Source organism: Oncorhynchus mykiss, chromosome 25 (genome assembly GCF_057628025.1).
Source record: "Oncorhynchus mykiss isolate SJ-2025 chromosome 25, ASM5762802v1, whole genome shotgun sequence".
In the NCBI taxonomy this organism is placed as follows: domain Eukaryota; kingdom Metazoa; phylum Chordata; class Actinopteri; order Salmoniformes; family Salmonidae; genus Oncorhynchus; species Oncorhynchus mykiss.
Window position 1 is genome coordinate 62,802,882 of NC_143046.1, and position 16,741 is coordinate 62,819,622.

At 44.4% G+C, this 16,741-nt stretch overlaps 1 protein-coding gene across 1 annotated transcript; it reads left to right on the forward strand.

Moving 5' to 3' along the window:
* Positions 1-5,664: 5,664 nt before the first annotated feature.
* On the forward strand, positions 5,665-11,131 carry LOC110504324 (oligodendrocyte transcription factor 3-like). Its single transcript, XM_090220708.1, has one exon. It carries the CDS (start codon positions 6,018-6,020, stop codon positions 6,786-6,788), a length of 771 nt encoding a protein of 256 aa, XP_090076834.1. The 5' UTR covers positions 5,665-6,017; the 3' UTR covers positions 6,789-11,131.
* The last annotated feature ends 5,610 nt before the right edge of the window (positions 11,132-16,741 follow it).

Sequence of the window (16,741 nt, forward strand, 5' to 3'; positions counted from 1 at the left end):
CACCTCCAATTGACTCAAATTATGTCAATTAGCCTATCAGAAGCTTCTAAAGCCATAACATAATTTTCTAGAATTTTCCTAGCTGTTTAAAGGCACAGTCGACTTAGTGTATGTAAACTTCTGACCCACTGGAATTGTGATACAGTGAATTATAAGTGAAATAATCTGTCTGTAAACAATTGTTGGAAAAATGACTTGTGTCATGCACAAAGTAGATGTCCTAACCGACTTGCCAAAACTATAGTTTGTTCACAAGAAATTTGTGGAGTGGCTGAAAAACTAATTTTGATGACTCTAACCTAAGTGTATGTAAACTTCCGACTTCAAATGTACATAAATATTTAGATTATCTTCCGTCTTTTATATGTCTGTCACATATAACTTCTACATGAACCCTGTGGCAAATGTCATTATAAGAAAGTGTTATAACCTGTAGTGTGTGAGTAATCAGAGTCAGTGTGAACCAGCACACACAGACACACACACACACTATGCGTGTTATAGTTATGTTAATGAAGCCTCTGTGGCCAATGCAGAGCCATGGAGGAATAGCCACGCTACGCAGGATCTTAGAAAGTTAACCGGCCCAATCTAAAGAGCTTTACGGTACTGAAGAAGGGCAAGACAATGCATCGCCCACTCTTTAGTATCTTTTTAACTACCTCCTCCTCTCTGCAGGGCCCCCTTCCAGTGATAGTGATGTGATTTCGCAGACTGTTTGGGGGCTTAGTCGTATTGAATCTGACCCCATTGTCTTTATCCGTGGTTGAATTTTACCTAGTCTGCCATTAACAACGTTCTTGTCTAGGTTTAAAGCGGCAATCAGCACTAGAACAATAACAAAGCCCACTCCCCGCCCCTGTTTCTGTAAAAAAAGGTGAAGCATGGGGCTGGAGAAATGTAACCACTCTCAAATTCATAGACAGAACTATGGATGCAAGGACTGACCACCATGATATCAACATTATAGTTTTAACCAAAACTATTTTGAGGCTATATAGGGTTTATTTACATTTACTTTGTTTACAAACATTTGAGTAAAACAAGCTTATACTGTATTTCGGGTTCTGATGGGGTTCGACAGTGGAACTAAGCTCATAAGGCATTTCTAAGTTATATTCTTCAAGAATCAATTGGTATTAGTGGAGGCTCCTCAGAGGAGGAAGGGGAGGGCCATCCTCCTCAGTGAATTTCATAAAAATAAATATAGTGAAATGTAATTTTTTAAATCCTTTTAGATAAAACGATACTAAATATATTCTTGTCAAATAATTGATTAAAACACACTGTTTTTCAATGAATGTCTATAGTAGCCTCAACAGCACTCTGTGGGGTAGCACCGTGGTGTAGAGGGAGGACCGCTAGTTTCCGTCCTCCCCTGGGCACTTTGACTTCAATACAAAACCTAGAAGGCTCAAGGTTCTTACCCCCTTCCATAGACTTACACAGTAATTATGACAATTTCCAGACGATGTCCTCCAACCTATCAGAGGCCTTGCAGCATGAACTGATATGTTGCCCATCCAATCCAAGGAACAGAGAATGAATCTAGTACTAAAAGCATAAACTACAGCTAGCTAGCACTGCACTGCATTCATTATTGTGAGTAATTGACTCAAAGAGAGAGAAAGACAATAGTTGAATAGTTTTGAACAAATTAATTTATTCAGAAATGAAGGAGAAGCGAGCGAGAGAGAGAGAGAGAGAGAGAAAGAGCTAGCTATATTTTGTATTTTTAAAAATATTTTTTTACTTTCACTTACTTAGCTAGTTCAGCCTCAAACACAGACTCAAACAGAGAGGGATGCTGTGTTAGCTAGCTGGCTATGGCTATCCAACACTGGAACTCTTCCTTATCAAGGTAAGCTTTTGGTTTTATTAATTTATTGCCACCGGGGCCTGCCGGTGTAACTGCTAAATTGCTTGCTGCTGACTGTACTGTACATGATTGTAGCAGGTTTACAAACACGTTAGTTTTAGTAGCTATGTTGACTATGATGTTAATATGGTGACAACGATGTAGGCCGAGTGTAGCGATTGGCAGATATGATAGGTCTGGTTTGTAAAAATGTTTTTGCCTAGTCACAGACAGCTGATGTGTTGTACAATGAAGTCCACAAGCGAAGGGAAACGGTAAGAGGAGGAGAGTGCGTCGATGCGATTCCCCTCTTTATGTGATCAGGGGTGTATTCATTCTGTTGAAAAACGTTTCTTAAATGGATGAAATGGGGATAAACATACCTGAATTTGTCCAATAGAAAATGATTACACCCCAGATCAGCTAGGTGCAGGCAAGATTGTGCATGGCTGGATTGAATGTGTCACTGTCTGTCACCGTGATTACTCAAATTTCTCTCGACCTGTGCACCTACATTGTAAACATTCATTCATAGGCTAAGTTGTTGCAACCTCATGATGAGTGTAGGAAAAATTAGAGTATCATGTAGTAGCCTAATCCTATCAATGTTACATTGAGCTGGATGAATTGAATATGAATAACAGTCATCCAATATGCTCCAATATGCTCATAGAATAAATAATCCTCCCTCATCTTAAACGGCACCGACCGCCACTGATTGGTGCACATGATTCATTTATAAGTACAAAAATGGTTGTAGTAACTGCTGATTGCCCCACATACAGGGTTCCATATCAAAGTGTATTAAATATGTCAATGTCAAGATCACTATTCTCAAGGCAGTACCAAATATTTATTATTACTGAACTTTCCTGTTCTTATTAAGATTGAGGTATTGTTTTAAATATTGGGTTACGTTTCCCTCCAAATGAAATGCAACAGTGTAACGATTCTCTTCTTGTGAAGTAGAGGCGGACCAAAGCGCAGCGTGGTGGTTGTTCATTGTAATTTATTGACGACACTATAAACAAACTAACGAAAAAACAAGAAACGTGAGAACTCAAAACAGCCCTGTCTGGTGCAAACACAAAAACAGGAACAATCACCCACAAACACAGTGAAACCCAGGCTACCTAAGTATGATTCTCAATCAGAGACAACTAATGACACCTGCCTCTGATTGAGAACCATACTAGGCCGAAAACATAGAACTGCCCCAAAACATAGAAAAACAAACATAGACTGCCCACCCAACTCACGCCCTGACCATACTAAATAAATACAAAAACAAAGGAAATAGAGGTCAGAACGTGACAGTACCCCCCCCCCCAAAGGTGCGGACTCCGGCCGCAAAACCTTGACCTATAGGGGAGGGTCTGGGTGGGCGTCTGTCCGCGGTGGCGGCTCTGGCGCGGGACGCGGACCCCACTTCACCATTGTCTCAGTCCGCCTTATTGTCCGCCTCCGTGGCTTACTCACCATGCCCACCCCTCTCAATGACCCCACTGGACAGAGGGGCTGCTTGGGACAGAGGGGCAGCTTCTCGGGACAGAGGGACAGCTGCTCGGGACAGAGGGACAGCTGCTCGGGACAGAGGGACAGCTGCTCGGGACAGAGGGACAGCTGCTCCGGGCGGAGGGGCTCTAGCGGCCCCTGGCTGACTGGCGGCACTGGCGGCCCCTGGCTGACTGGCGGCCCCTGGCTGACTGGCGGCCCCTGGCTGACTGGCGGCCCCTGGTTGACTGGCGGCACTGGCGGCCCCTGGTTGACGGGCGGCACTGGCGGCCCCTGGCTGACGGGCGGCACTGGCGGCGCTGGGCAGACGGGCGGCACTGGCGGCGCTGGGCAGACGGGCGGCACTGGCGGCGCTGGGCAGACGGGCGGCACTGGCGGCGCTGGGCAGACGGGCGGCTCCGGCAGAGGCGCCGGACAGGCGGGAGGCTCCGGCAGAGGCGCCGGACAGGCGGGAGGCTCCGGCAGAGGCGCCGGACAGGCGGGAGGCTCCGGCAGAGGCGCCGGACAGGCGGGAGGCTCCGGCAGCGGCGCCGGACAGGCGGGAGGCTCCGGCAGAGGCGCCGGACAGGCGGGAGACTCCGGCAGAGGCGCCGGACAGACGGGAGACTCCGGCAGAGGCGCCGGACAGACGGGAGACTCCGGCAGAGGCGCCGGACAGACGGGAGACTCCGGCAGCGCTGGAGAGGAGGAAGGCTCTGGTAGCGCCGGAGAGGCGGGAGACTCCGGCAGCGCTGGAGAGGAGGAAGGCTCTGGACGGATGGGCCGGAGAGACAGCCTGGTACGGGGAGCTGCCACCGGAGGGCTGGGGTGTGGAGGTGGTGACGGATAGACCGGGCCGTGCAGGCGCACTGGAGCTCTTGAGCACCGAGCCTGCCCAACCTTACCCGGTTGAATGGTCCCGGTCGCCCTGCCAGTGCGGCGAGGTGGAATAGCCCGCACTGGGCTATGCAGGCGAACCGGGGACACCGTGCGCAAGGCTGGTGCCATGTAAGCCGGCCCAAGGAGACGCACTGGAGACCAGATGCGTAGAGCCGGCTTCATGGCACTTGGCTCGATGCCCACTCTAGCCCGGCCGATACGCGGAGCTGGAATGTACAGCACCGGGCTGTGCACCCGCACTGGGGACACCGTGCGCTCCACAGCATAACACGGTGCCTGCCCGGTCTCTCTAGCCCCCCGGTAACCACAGGAAGTTGGCTCAGGTCTCCTACCTGGCGTAGCCATACTCCCTGTTAGCCCCCCCCCAAGAAATTTTTGGGGCTGACTCCCGGGCTTCCATCCACGACGCCGCGCTGCCTCCTCATACCAGCGCCTCTCCGCTTTCGCCGCCTCCAGTTCTTCTTTGGGACGGCGATATTCTCCTGGCTGAGCCCAGGGTCCTCTTCCGTCTAATTCGTCCTCCCATGTCCATACCTCCTCGCGCTGCTCCTGCTGCTGCTTTTTCCTTTGCCCATTACCACACCGCTTGGTCCTGTTGTGGTGGGTGATTCTGTAAGGGCGTTCGTCTGTAGGAGGAGGAGAAGCGGACCAAAGCGTTCATATTTTAATAAATCACTACACATGAACAAACTAACGAAAACAAGAAATGTGAGAACGCAAAACAGTCCTATCCTGTGACGACAAACACAGTGACAGGAACAATCACCCACAAACACACAGTGAAACCCAGGCTACCTAAGTATGATTCTCAATCAGAGACAACTAATGACACCTGCCTCTGATTGAGAACCATACTAGGCCGAAAACATAGAAATGCCCCAAAACATAGAAAAACAAACATAGACTGCCCACCCAACTCACGCCCTGACCATACTAAATAAATACAAAACAACAGAAATAGAGGTCAGAACGTGACAAACAGATAAAACATAATACATACAGAATGTCCATCACTGTGATCAATTTCCAGCACTGGCAGCACATGTATTGAAATGATTACTATATTATGCATCACTTTGGTGAATGTCCCCCTGACACTGGGATAATTTTTTTACATTTAATTTTGCACATTGTTTATCCCACCATAACCATTACGGTTAACGTCTTTACATACTTGCAAATTTAGACCACTGATGAAAAACTCTGTCCTTTATATTTTCACATGTACATGTGAATCTTCACTGATGAACTGTGAGGTGCCTTGTGTTAACTAAACAGTGTTTTGTATGTCTTAACACATACGTGTGAACCCAGGCCTGCTCTAGTTAATGTGTGGTGATTATGGAGAGTTAAACGTGGGTGTAGCGAGGTGGGGTGGTAAGGGTGGGCTCTGAGGAGTGAAAGTGTGTCCCTTCTGCAATTGGCTGCGAGTCTAAATGTTTCATTATGCGTCTCATTGTTCCTTTGTTGGGACGGGGGTATAAATGCACCCCTGTAGAGCTGCAGAAGGACAGACCGCTGACGAGGACCAGACATAGCACATCTCCTGCCTTCGCCTGCTGTATCTAGCTATCTACTGAGCTCTGACAGAAGTACGAGTGAGAGAGCATTGGCCCTCAGCGAGCGGTGGGGGAAAAAAGAGTGAAACATTTTTCAAGAACCTTTTACCAAAGGCTTTGGCTCTAACCTCAGCTGCTTTGGGGATTTAGTTGTCTTTTCTACTTTCGTGTATAACGTTTATTTTTTTACTTATTCAACGGCTGAGATGGATTCTGACGCTGGCTCCAACTCCAGCCGCTCCTCATCTCCAGACCTGGTGGTGGATGACTCCATGGGTAGCTTCTTCTCCAACAAGATGTTTCAGGCCTACTGCCAGGAGGAGGGGGCAGCCAGGGCTGCCGGCCAGGGCAGGGCTGACCGCTGTGCTGGGGGAGGCAAGAGCAAGACCCGGGCTGACCTCAAAGAGGGTGACGATGTGCAAGACCTTAGGCTGAAGGTGAATGGCAGAGAGAGGAAGAGGATGCATGACCTGAACCAGGCATTAGATGGCCTGAGAGAGGTCATGCCCTACGCTCAGGGGCCCTCTGTTCGCAAGCTCTCAAAGATCTCCACCCTGCTGCTGGCCCGTAACTATATCCTCATGTTGTCCAGCTCTCTGGAGGAGATGAAAAAGCTGGTTGGGGATGTGTACGGAGGCAGTGGTGCCCAGAGTCGCACCAGCCACCCCCGGATCACCCTTCCGGCCCCCACAGCCCATCTCCCACTGCACCCCTTGGCCCAGAACCTGCACTCCCTAGTTGGCAGCACGGCCTCAGCTCTCCACCACCCCTCGCCTCCCCCTGCTCCAGCCCCACACTCACCGCCCTCTGCAAGCTACATGGGCTTCCACCATGCACCGGTACAGAGCCTGCTGAAGGACCCTCTCCACCTAGCCAGCTCCTACAGGCACTTCCCTGGAATGCCCTGTCCCTGCTCGCTCTGCCAGCCTCTACCAACCACCGCATCCACCCTGCACAGCTTTTCCATGGGCAAGTGAGCAGGCAACACTCAGGACTGAAGTTGAGGCCCAACCCAGGACAAAGAAGCTCACTGCCAGTGGACTGAGAAAAATAGTTGGTTTAACTGTAAAAAAAACACTGGTAGCCTCAGGACCTGTACATATTTTGTATATAGTGTATCTTTTATTGAGTATGTCGCTGCTATTTTTCCAATTGACATGCCTTGTTTATATTGAAAGGATTTAAAATGCACACACAGGGACCATTTCATACGGTTGTTCTTTGAACTAACAGCAAGAATAGCTGCTATGGCTATTCAATATCAGTGTTACTGAAACAAATGACAAAGATGGAAAGTACTGTGTCCTTCTGTGCAGGTGTCCTATTTTCCTAAATTAAACTTTTGATATGAAAAAAAACCGAAAATGTTCTGCTGTTTTACTTGAGACAGTCCATTTATATCAGAAATGTAAATCTATTAACATCTACTTACATTTTTATTTGCATCAGACTATTGTGTTTTTGAGCATGTCGTTCATGTTTTTAATTTTCAAATTGGCTGCGTAGCACTACAATAGTAAAACACAACTATATTATATTTACCATTGCTGTGCACTGTATTTTAGGGTCTCTCCATGGTAGACCCAGGAGGGTGTAGTAGTTAGCGATGCTGAACAGGGGAGATGGGCGTAGAGTAGAGAGGGTGTTGGTTGCTAACCAGCCTAGAGGAGAGGCCTACCCCTGAGCTAAAGAGAGACAGAAGGGCCAGACAATGCAGCTCTGCAGAGGGAGGTTGAATGTGGCACTCTGAGCTCTGGGATCATCCATCTTCACTTCAACAGGGTGTGGGAGATGAAAGGGCAGCGCGGGCGCCAGGATGGCGATTCACTTTTGTCTGGCGCAGGCGGGGGGACAGGACTGTGGCCTTCTCATCTGTGGGCCAGAGGATTTGTCACTGTCCCTTAAGGACATGGCTGTGTTCATACCTAGGGCGCATCTGAATAATGCAAGTAAATATGGGTAATTTTTACATAGGATGTTTAAACATAAGAATACACACCAAGTCTTATTGGGAGATAATAGTGTATATGGCATTATTGTAACTTCAACTTTTTTATTATTTAAACCAACAAATCAAAACAGATATTTAAAGATAAAAATATATCTTCATGAAACCAATTATATTAAAAAATGATAGTCAATGATTGACTGGCTTTACCAAACACTCCAGAACAATGACATATGTGGGATGGAAGCCACAGACATGTATTCACTCAAACCCCCAACAATGACTCACCCTCACTTAGCAACAAGTCAAGCGTGTAAAATACATGCTTATCCTCCCATGGCTGATGGATGAGGTGGAGATCAGGGGAGAAATTAAGAGATGTAACTCCTCAGTCCCCCTTCAACCCCCTCCTCCATGAGAGCTCTGAATAGAACTGGACAATAGCTGTGCATGGGACACAAAGACCGGGTGAGGCCAAGCTCTCGTGCCTGGGACACAGGCCCCTTCCATTCAATCTACATTTCATCATGGTAACAAGCGCCGTTGGGCCAAAAGGCCTGACACCTCGCCTGCCACAAAGGCGGTTAGCTCTAATTTATGGGGCTATTGACACTGTAAAGAGCCCCTGTCAGTACTCTGGGACTGTCAGCTGTGGGACGTCCCAGTGGGGGGAGGCAGCTGCCAGCCCAGCCAAGGGAGGGGCCTTCTGTGGTGCTCCGGCATCACCTGGTCCCTGGTCCCCTGACACTGGGACCCTGAGTCCTTCCACTAGCCCCCCCCCCCCCCCCCCCCCCCCCCCTGTATTTTGGGCACAGGTGGAATTGGGAAGCAGAACACATTGTTCGGATTAGTGGGATCGGCCTCCCTTTGCTGATAATTAGGGACACTTACTTGTGCAAAGCTGGTGTTTTTGTGTCGCTAGCTGATGGTGTTAACCCACGAAGCAGCAGCAGGATGGAGAAGGTGTGGGTGTGTGGGTGTGTGGGTGTGTGGCGTGTAGTGGATATGCATCTTAAATCATACAGCGCCTTTCCGAGCCATTATGGCCAGCCACTGTTGTCCTCATAGTGCTTTTATGTGCTGTCTAAAGTATGTATGTTAGGAGCATATGCTGTGAATAGGCTACCATGTTTAGGAAACTCCACATTAAACACATAGAACATAGGATGTGTGAAGTAAAAAGGGCTTTTAATGTGAAGGTTTTATCATGTTGAATGAGTAGTGCATGGTTCATGATACAGGCTTATTTCTACATTACCATGAACAGCTGTGAGGCTTGACAATATTTTGGGATTTATCCATTATTAAAAATGATAAAACATAAACATGAGGGGTAAAAACATGCAAAAATTCAACAGCTTTTTCAGTAGCAAGAAAAGTACCTGATAGTAGCTAGGTTTCCATCCAATTGGTGACAGATTTTCATGCAAATATTCTAAATTCTGCATAAAACAATATGCGCATTTTCCCACCAGAGATGTGTTTCCATCAAATTGACTTGTTGCGCATAAAAGGCTGTGCCGTGAAAATTACTTTTGCGGTTACATTTTTTGCCAGCAAAATGTTTGTGTTAGAGTATATAGCGAATGTGCCCACTCTGGTCTTGGCACGTGTGCTCTACCCAACAGTTTGCAGATGTGGGTATACAGTAGTCTACATTATGAGATTATTATGGACAAAAGAGTGAGATTATTTTATTTGTCAAACGGCAGCCAAGAATCAATCATCATGACCCTCGATATTTATTGGAAAGGAGCACAAGCTCATCACCTTGCACTTTCACCACCCTGTGAAGTACATCATAATTGATTTAATCTGTTGCCTAATAAACTGTATGCTTTCCTGAGTCGAAGTAGAAGGACCACGCACCATGTCAACGCCTTCGATATGATGGTTCTCATATCAATATTTGCACATAAAGGCATTTCCACAGCCATTTCTCACATTCATACATTTTACCAACACAGAACAATCCCACCTTGTCTAGCGTATTTTCTTTTGTCCACGTTTGAAAATGTACAGTACCGACAGATTTGCTGTTTCCATCAGGCCTGTCGTGACATTTTACTCTAATAAAAAGGTTGGATGGAACATCGGAGAAAAGAAAAGCCTCAAACTGAGTGGAGAGTAAAGACTGCATAGTCAGGATTTCCACTGCTATATACAGTAGCCATGATCATGCTAGCTAGCGGCACCACCCCATAGAGACAGATGGATGAGTTAACAGTTAACGGGAGGGAATGCTAATCAATAGAAGGGTGTGTGTTACCCTGGGCTCAGCAGTAGACAGGATCGACAGTTAATTAGGGAACTGAAGGAGACAATTAAGGGGATTGCGAGTCTGGACAGAGGAGACATATTGCAGAACATACGCACACATTGTACTTCGTCTGGGTACAGGGGATCTTCAATTAAGGGAGAGCACTCCACCAGAAGCTTGCAGCCTGACCTTTTTACTATCAGCTCAGTAAAGTCTGGCTCCCCTTCACCCTGCATACTGATGAGGGGGAAACACAGCTGGGATAGGGTCAACACACACACACACACACACACACACAGGCCTGGGAATTCGTGTAGACCCGTTAAAGTTTGAGTAACATACGGGCAGATTAAATCTGAATGCTAATCATGTGGCTAAGTGAGTTAATGATCTACCTACAACAAAATATGAGTTATCAGACGTCCTGTGTCTAGGTGGAGACAGTGCTATTGACTGGCAGGCCACACTTTACCTAATTTATCATATTGAACAAGCTCAAACTAGTTCAAAATGATAGCCTATAGACCATGAACATCAGAAACCATAAAAAAGTATTTGCATCCCATTAAAACCTGCTGCGACTCTAGGGGCAGTATTTTCATTTTTGGAAAAAAAACGTTCCCGTTTTAAACGGGATATTTTGTCAGGACAAGATGCTAGAATATGCATATAATTGACAGCTTTGGATAGAAAACACTCTAATGTTTCCAAAACTGTAAAGATATTGTCTGTGAGTATAACAGAACTGGAAGTGAAAAAAAATCCAATCTGGAAGTGCCCCAGGTTTTGAAAGCGCTGCGTTCCAATGAGTCCCTATTGAGCTGTGAATGTGCCATCAACGAGCTTACGCTTTCTACATATTCCCCAAGGTGTCTACAGCATTGTGACGTAGTTTTACGCAGTTATGTTGAAGAATAGCCGTAGGCGGACACATTAAGTAAGTGGTCACATGGTGGCTCCGAGAGAGATTCTCCGTAAAATACAAAGGTAGCCATTACTCCAATCGGTCCTACTGAAAAATGAATTGTCCCGACGGATATATTATCGAATAGATATTAGAAAAACACCTTCAGGATTGATTTTAAACAAGGTTTGCCATGTTTCTGTCGATATTATGGAGCTAATTTTGAATATTTTTCGCCGTTTTCGTGACTGCAATTTCTGGGCAATTTCTCAGCCAAAAGTGAAGAACAAACGGAGCTATTTCGCCTACAAAAATCATCTTTTGGGAAAAAATTTACTTTGGCTATCTACCTGGGAGTCTCGTGAGTGAAAACATCCGAAGTTCATCAAAGGTAAACAATTTAATTTGATTGCTTTTCTGATTTGTGACAAGGTTGGCTGCTGCTAGCAAGGCATAATGCTATGCTAGGCTATCGATAAACTTACACAAATGCTTGTCTAGCTTTGGCTGTAAAGCATATTTTGAAAATCTGAGATGACAGGGTGATTAACAAAAGGCTAAGCTGTGTCTCAATATATTTCATTTGTGATTTTCATGAATAGGAATATTATCTAGGGATATTTATGTCCATTGCGTTATGCTAATTATTGTCAGGTGATGATTACGCTCCCGGATCCGGGATGGGGAGTATCAAGAGGGTAATGAGTGATACAACCTTTGCAAGGGCATAATTAGCCAAATATGCAAACCTAACCAACTGTCTGGCTCAGCCCTAGCCAATTACCTAAACTCCTCCACGGAGTTGAGCGCAGACTAGAGTTTGACTCCTCTATGTGTCGATACTTCAAAAATGTAAATTCTTACCCTTACCATGTAGCTATTTGTCCTCTGTTTTTGCGAGCTTTTCTTTGTTGCTGAAATGCTTACTTTTTATTAAACGTTAATCAAACACAACCACTGAGTGTGACCTCATTGCTGTTGCTCTAAGATAGATGGCAACTAAGTGTGAATGCGCATGTGCCAATTGAAACAGTCGGTGGTGGTTGTATTTGAGTAACATTTTATTTAAAAATTACTGCGTCCAGAATACCACAGTGGACTGCAGTGACTGCACTTTTACTGCAGTTTCAAAACTGCAATCTTTTTTTATAAGGGTCATAAAGTTAATGATTATGCTTTTTTTGATATCGCTGCCACAGAGAATCTGACTACTGAAGAGTATTTCTGTCTGTTATGAAATCCGTACGGATTTCAGCATACAAAAAAAGGCACGCAACAACAGAAGACAAACACAGGTACACAGTAAGGGTTTAAGAATTATTATTTTAAAGTATCGACAGACACATAGCATTTCGAAGGAGTCAGAGGTTCATTTTAAAAAACTCTAGTCTGCGCTCAACTCCGTGGAGGAGCTCAGCCCTAAAGGCTTATTCTGAAATCTTTGTTTGGCTTTCATTTTAGCTGGCCCTAACAATAAACACAAGTGGGTGCAAGGTTGGGGTTCAATTATGATAGATTTTTAAGCAGAATTTGAACGCAATGTTAGATTTAGTTTTGCCCTTATGAGAAAACATTGCAGTCAGAGCGCAGTATGCTGCAAATACTGCTTCCAAAAAAAGAAATATTACTGCAGTTACACAGTTACAATGCAGTATAATTGCAGTTATTCTGCAATTACTGCGTCCAGAATACCACAGTGGACTGCAGTGACTGCACTTTTACTGCAGTTTCAAAACTGCAAAATTCTATGTAAGTTTTACATATTAGCAGATTATTCTTTTATATCACACAAATTGACAACATTACAGGCTAAGAATGGACAGAGAGATATGTGTATGTGTTCTCCAATGCCAAATCAGTGTGTCTTGATAGCAATGAAACTGTCCCTGTTTGCAAATAATTTAATCTGAGATGTCATTAGGAATCTGAGCATGGTACTTTCAAAGGTTAGGCCTACCTTTCCACCCCAGACAAAGTAGGCCTACAGATGCAGAACATTTTAAACTTCAACTGCTGGCTACTCTTCTTCTGTGGCTTAACTCAATGAGAGAAGGCCACAAGTATTTCCCTAAAAGCTGTCTGGGTTTAAACATCTTCTATTGTACAGAACGTGAAAAGCTTTATCAATTGATAGTGACATAATTGGATTACTTCCCAAGCAAAGCACAGCAAAGTTGTCTCCTCGGCTATAGAAGGTTGTAGCTCAGCCTCTGAATGTCAGAGGAACTAAACAATCCCATATCGATCATCGGAGACATGTTTTTCCCAGCTATTTTACAGCTTGTTTCTAGCATACAGCACTGTGGACCAAAGCGCCGTTATAAATCACTTTATATAATCCGTTTTTTTTAATCTAACAAGGGGTAGGCCTGTTTTTTTTTGCCATTTCTTTAATAAAAAGTAGGCCTATGGCATACCTTCTCATACCACCTAAATTAGAGTCTTGGTTTTAATTTAACAGCCCTTCACTGACATAATGATGGGTCGTTCGCGAACGAACAGCCCTTTTTGAGCTGAGCTGAAAACAAGGTTTTTCTGTAGATCATTTCCAAAATAATTATTGAAAGAGGATGAATCCTCAATGCAGAAACAATAAATAGTGGGGAGAGCGTATCAATCTGTTCCACCTAATTTGTCCAGTGTTTAAAAAAAAAAAACTTTTTTTTTGCAGGCCTAGGTTTCCATCCAATTGGTGACAGATTTTCATGCAAATATTCTAAATTCTGCATAAAACAATATGCGCATTTTCCCACCAGAGATGTGTTTCCATCAAATTGACTTGTTGCGCATAAAAGGCTGTGCCGTGAAAATTACTTTTGCGGTTACATTTTTTGCCAGCAAAATGTTTGTGTTAGAGTATATAGCGAATGTGCCCACTCTGGTCTTGGCACGTGTGCTCTACCCAACAGTTTGCAGATGTGGGTATACAGTAGTCTACATTATGAGATTATTATGGACAAAAGAGTGAGATTATTTTATTTGTCAAACGGCAGCCAAGAATCAATCATCATGACCCTCGATATTTATTGGAAAGGAGCACAAGCTCATCACCTTGCACTTTCACCACCCTGTGAAGTACATCATAATTGATTTAATCTGTTGCCTAATAAACTGTATGCTTTCCTGAGTCGAAGTAGAAGGACCACGCACCATGTCAACGCCTTCGATATGATGGTTCTCATATCAATATTTGCACATAAAGGCATTTCCACAGCCATTTCTCACATTCATACATTTTACCAACACAGAACAATCCCACCTTGTCTAGCGTATTTTCTTTTGTCCACGTTTGAAAATGTACAGTACCGACAGATTTGCTGTTTCCATCAGGCCTGTCGTGACATTTTACTCTAATAAAAAGGTTGGATGGAACATCGGAGAAAAGAAAAGCCTCAAACTGAGTGGAGAGTAAAGACTGCATAGTCAGGATTTCCACTGCTATATACAGTAGCCATGATCATGCTAGCTAGCGGCACCACCCCATAGAGACAGATGGATGAGTTAACAGTTAACGGGAGGGAATGCTAATCAATAGAAGGGTGTGTGTTACCCTGGGCTCAGCAGTAGACAGGATCGACAGTTAATTAGGGAACTGAAGGAGACAATTAAGGGGATTGCGAGTCTGGACAGAGGAGACATATTGCAGAACATACGCACACATTGTACTTCGTCTGGGTACAGGGGATCTTCAATTAAGGGAGAGCACTCCACCAGAAGCTTGCAGCCTGACCTTTTTACTATCAGCTCAGTAAAGTCTGGCTCCCCTTCACCCTGCATACTGATGAGGGGGAAACACAGCTGGGATAGGGTCAACACACACACACACACACACACACACAGGCCTGGGAATTCGTGTAGACCCGTTAAAGTTTGAGTAACATACGGGCAGATTAAATCTGAATGCTAATCATGTGGCTAAGTGAGTTAATGATCTACCTACAACAAAATATGAGTTATCAGACGTCCTGTGTCTAGGTGGAGACAGTGCTATTGACTGGCAGGCCACACTTTACCTAATTTATCATATTGAACAAGCTCAAACTAGTTCAAAATGATAGCCTATAGACCATGAACATCAGAAACCATAAAAAAGTATTTGCATCCCATTAAAACCTGCTGCGACTCTAGGGGCAGTATTTTCATTTTTGGAAAAAAAACGTTCCCGTTTTAAACGGGATATTTTGTCAGGACAAGATGCTAGAATATGCATATAATTGACAGCTTTGGATAGAAAACACTCTAATGTTTCCAAAACTGTAAAGATATTGTCTGTGAGTATAACAGAACTGGAAGTGAAAAAAAATCCAATCTGGAAGTGCCCCAGGTTTTGAAAGCGCTGCGTTCCAATGAGTCCCTATTGAGCTGTGAATGTGCCATCAACGAGCTTACGCTTTCTACATATTCCCCAAGGTGTCTACAGCATTGTGACGTAGTTTTACGCAGTTATGTTGAAGAATAGCCGTAGGCGGACACATTAAGTAAGTGGTCACATGGTGGCTCCGAGAGAGATTCTCCGTAAAATACAAAGGTAGCCATTACTCCAATCGGTCCTACTGAAAAATGAATTGTCCCGACGGATATATTATCGAATAGATATTAGAAAAACACCTTCAGGATTGATTTTAAACAAGGTTTGCCATGTTTCTGTCGATATTATGGAGCTAATTTTGAATATTTTTCGCCGTTTTCGTGACTGCAATTTCTGGGCAATTTCTCAGCCAAAAGTGAAGAACAAACGGAGCTATTTCGCCTACAAAAATCATCTTTTGGGAAAAAATTAACTTTGGCTATCTACCTGGGAGTCTCGTGAGTGAAAACATCCGAAGTTCATCAAAGGTAAACAATTTAATTTGATTGCTTTTCTGATTTGTGACAAGGTTGGCTGCTGCTAGCAAGGCATAATGCTATGCTAGGCTATCGATAAACTTACACAAATGCTTGTCTAGCTTTGGCTGTAAAGCATATTTTGAAAATCTGAGATGACAGGGTGATTAACAAAAGGCTAAGCTGTGTCTCAATATATTTCATTTGTGATTTTCATGAATAGGAATATTATCTAGGGATATTTATGTCCATTGCGTTATGCTAATTATTGTCAGGTGATGATTACGCTCCCGGATCCGGGATGGGGAGTATCAAGAGGGTAATGAGTGATACAACCTTTGCAAGGGCATAATTAGCCAAATATGCAAACCTAACCAACTGTCTGGCTCAGCCCTAGCCAATTACCTAAACTCCTCCACGGAGTTGAGCGCAGACTAGAGTTTGACTCCTCTATGTGTCGATACTTCAAAAATGTAAATTCTTACCCTTACCATGTAGCTATTTGTCCTCTGTTTTTGCGAGCTTTTCTTTGTTGCTGAAATGCTTACTTTTTATTAAACGTTAATCAAACACAACCACTGAGTGTGACCTCATTGCTGTTGCTCTAAGATAGATGGCAACTAAGTGTGAATGCGCATGTGCCAATTGAAACAGTCGGTGGTGGTTGTATTTGAGTAACATTTTATTTAAAAATTACTGCGTCCAGAATACCACAGTGGACTGCAGTGACTGCACTTTTACTGCAGTTTCAAAACTGCAATCTTTTTTTATAAGGGTCATAAAGTTAATGATTATGCTTTTTTTGATATCGCTGCCACAGAGAATCTGACTACTGAAGAGTATTTCTGTCTGTTATGAAATCCGTACGGATTTCAGCATACAAAAAAAGGCACGCAACAACAGAAGACAAACACAGGTACACAGTAAGGGTTTAAGAATTATTATTTTAAAGTATCGACAGACACATAGCATTTCGAAGGAGTCAGAGGTTCAT

What these genes read in the sequence shown, in the direction of transcription:
- LOC110504324 (XM_090220708.1), top strand. Translation starts at nt 6,018, where the DNA reads ATGGATTCTGACGCTGGCTCCAACTCCAGCCGCTCCTCATCTCCAGAC.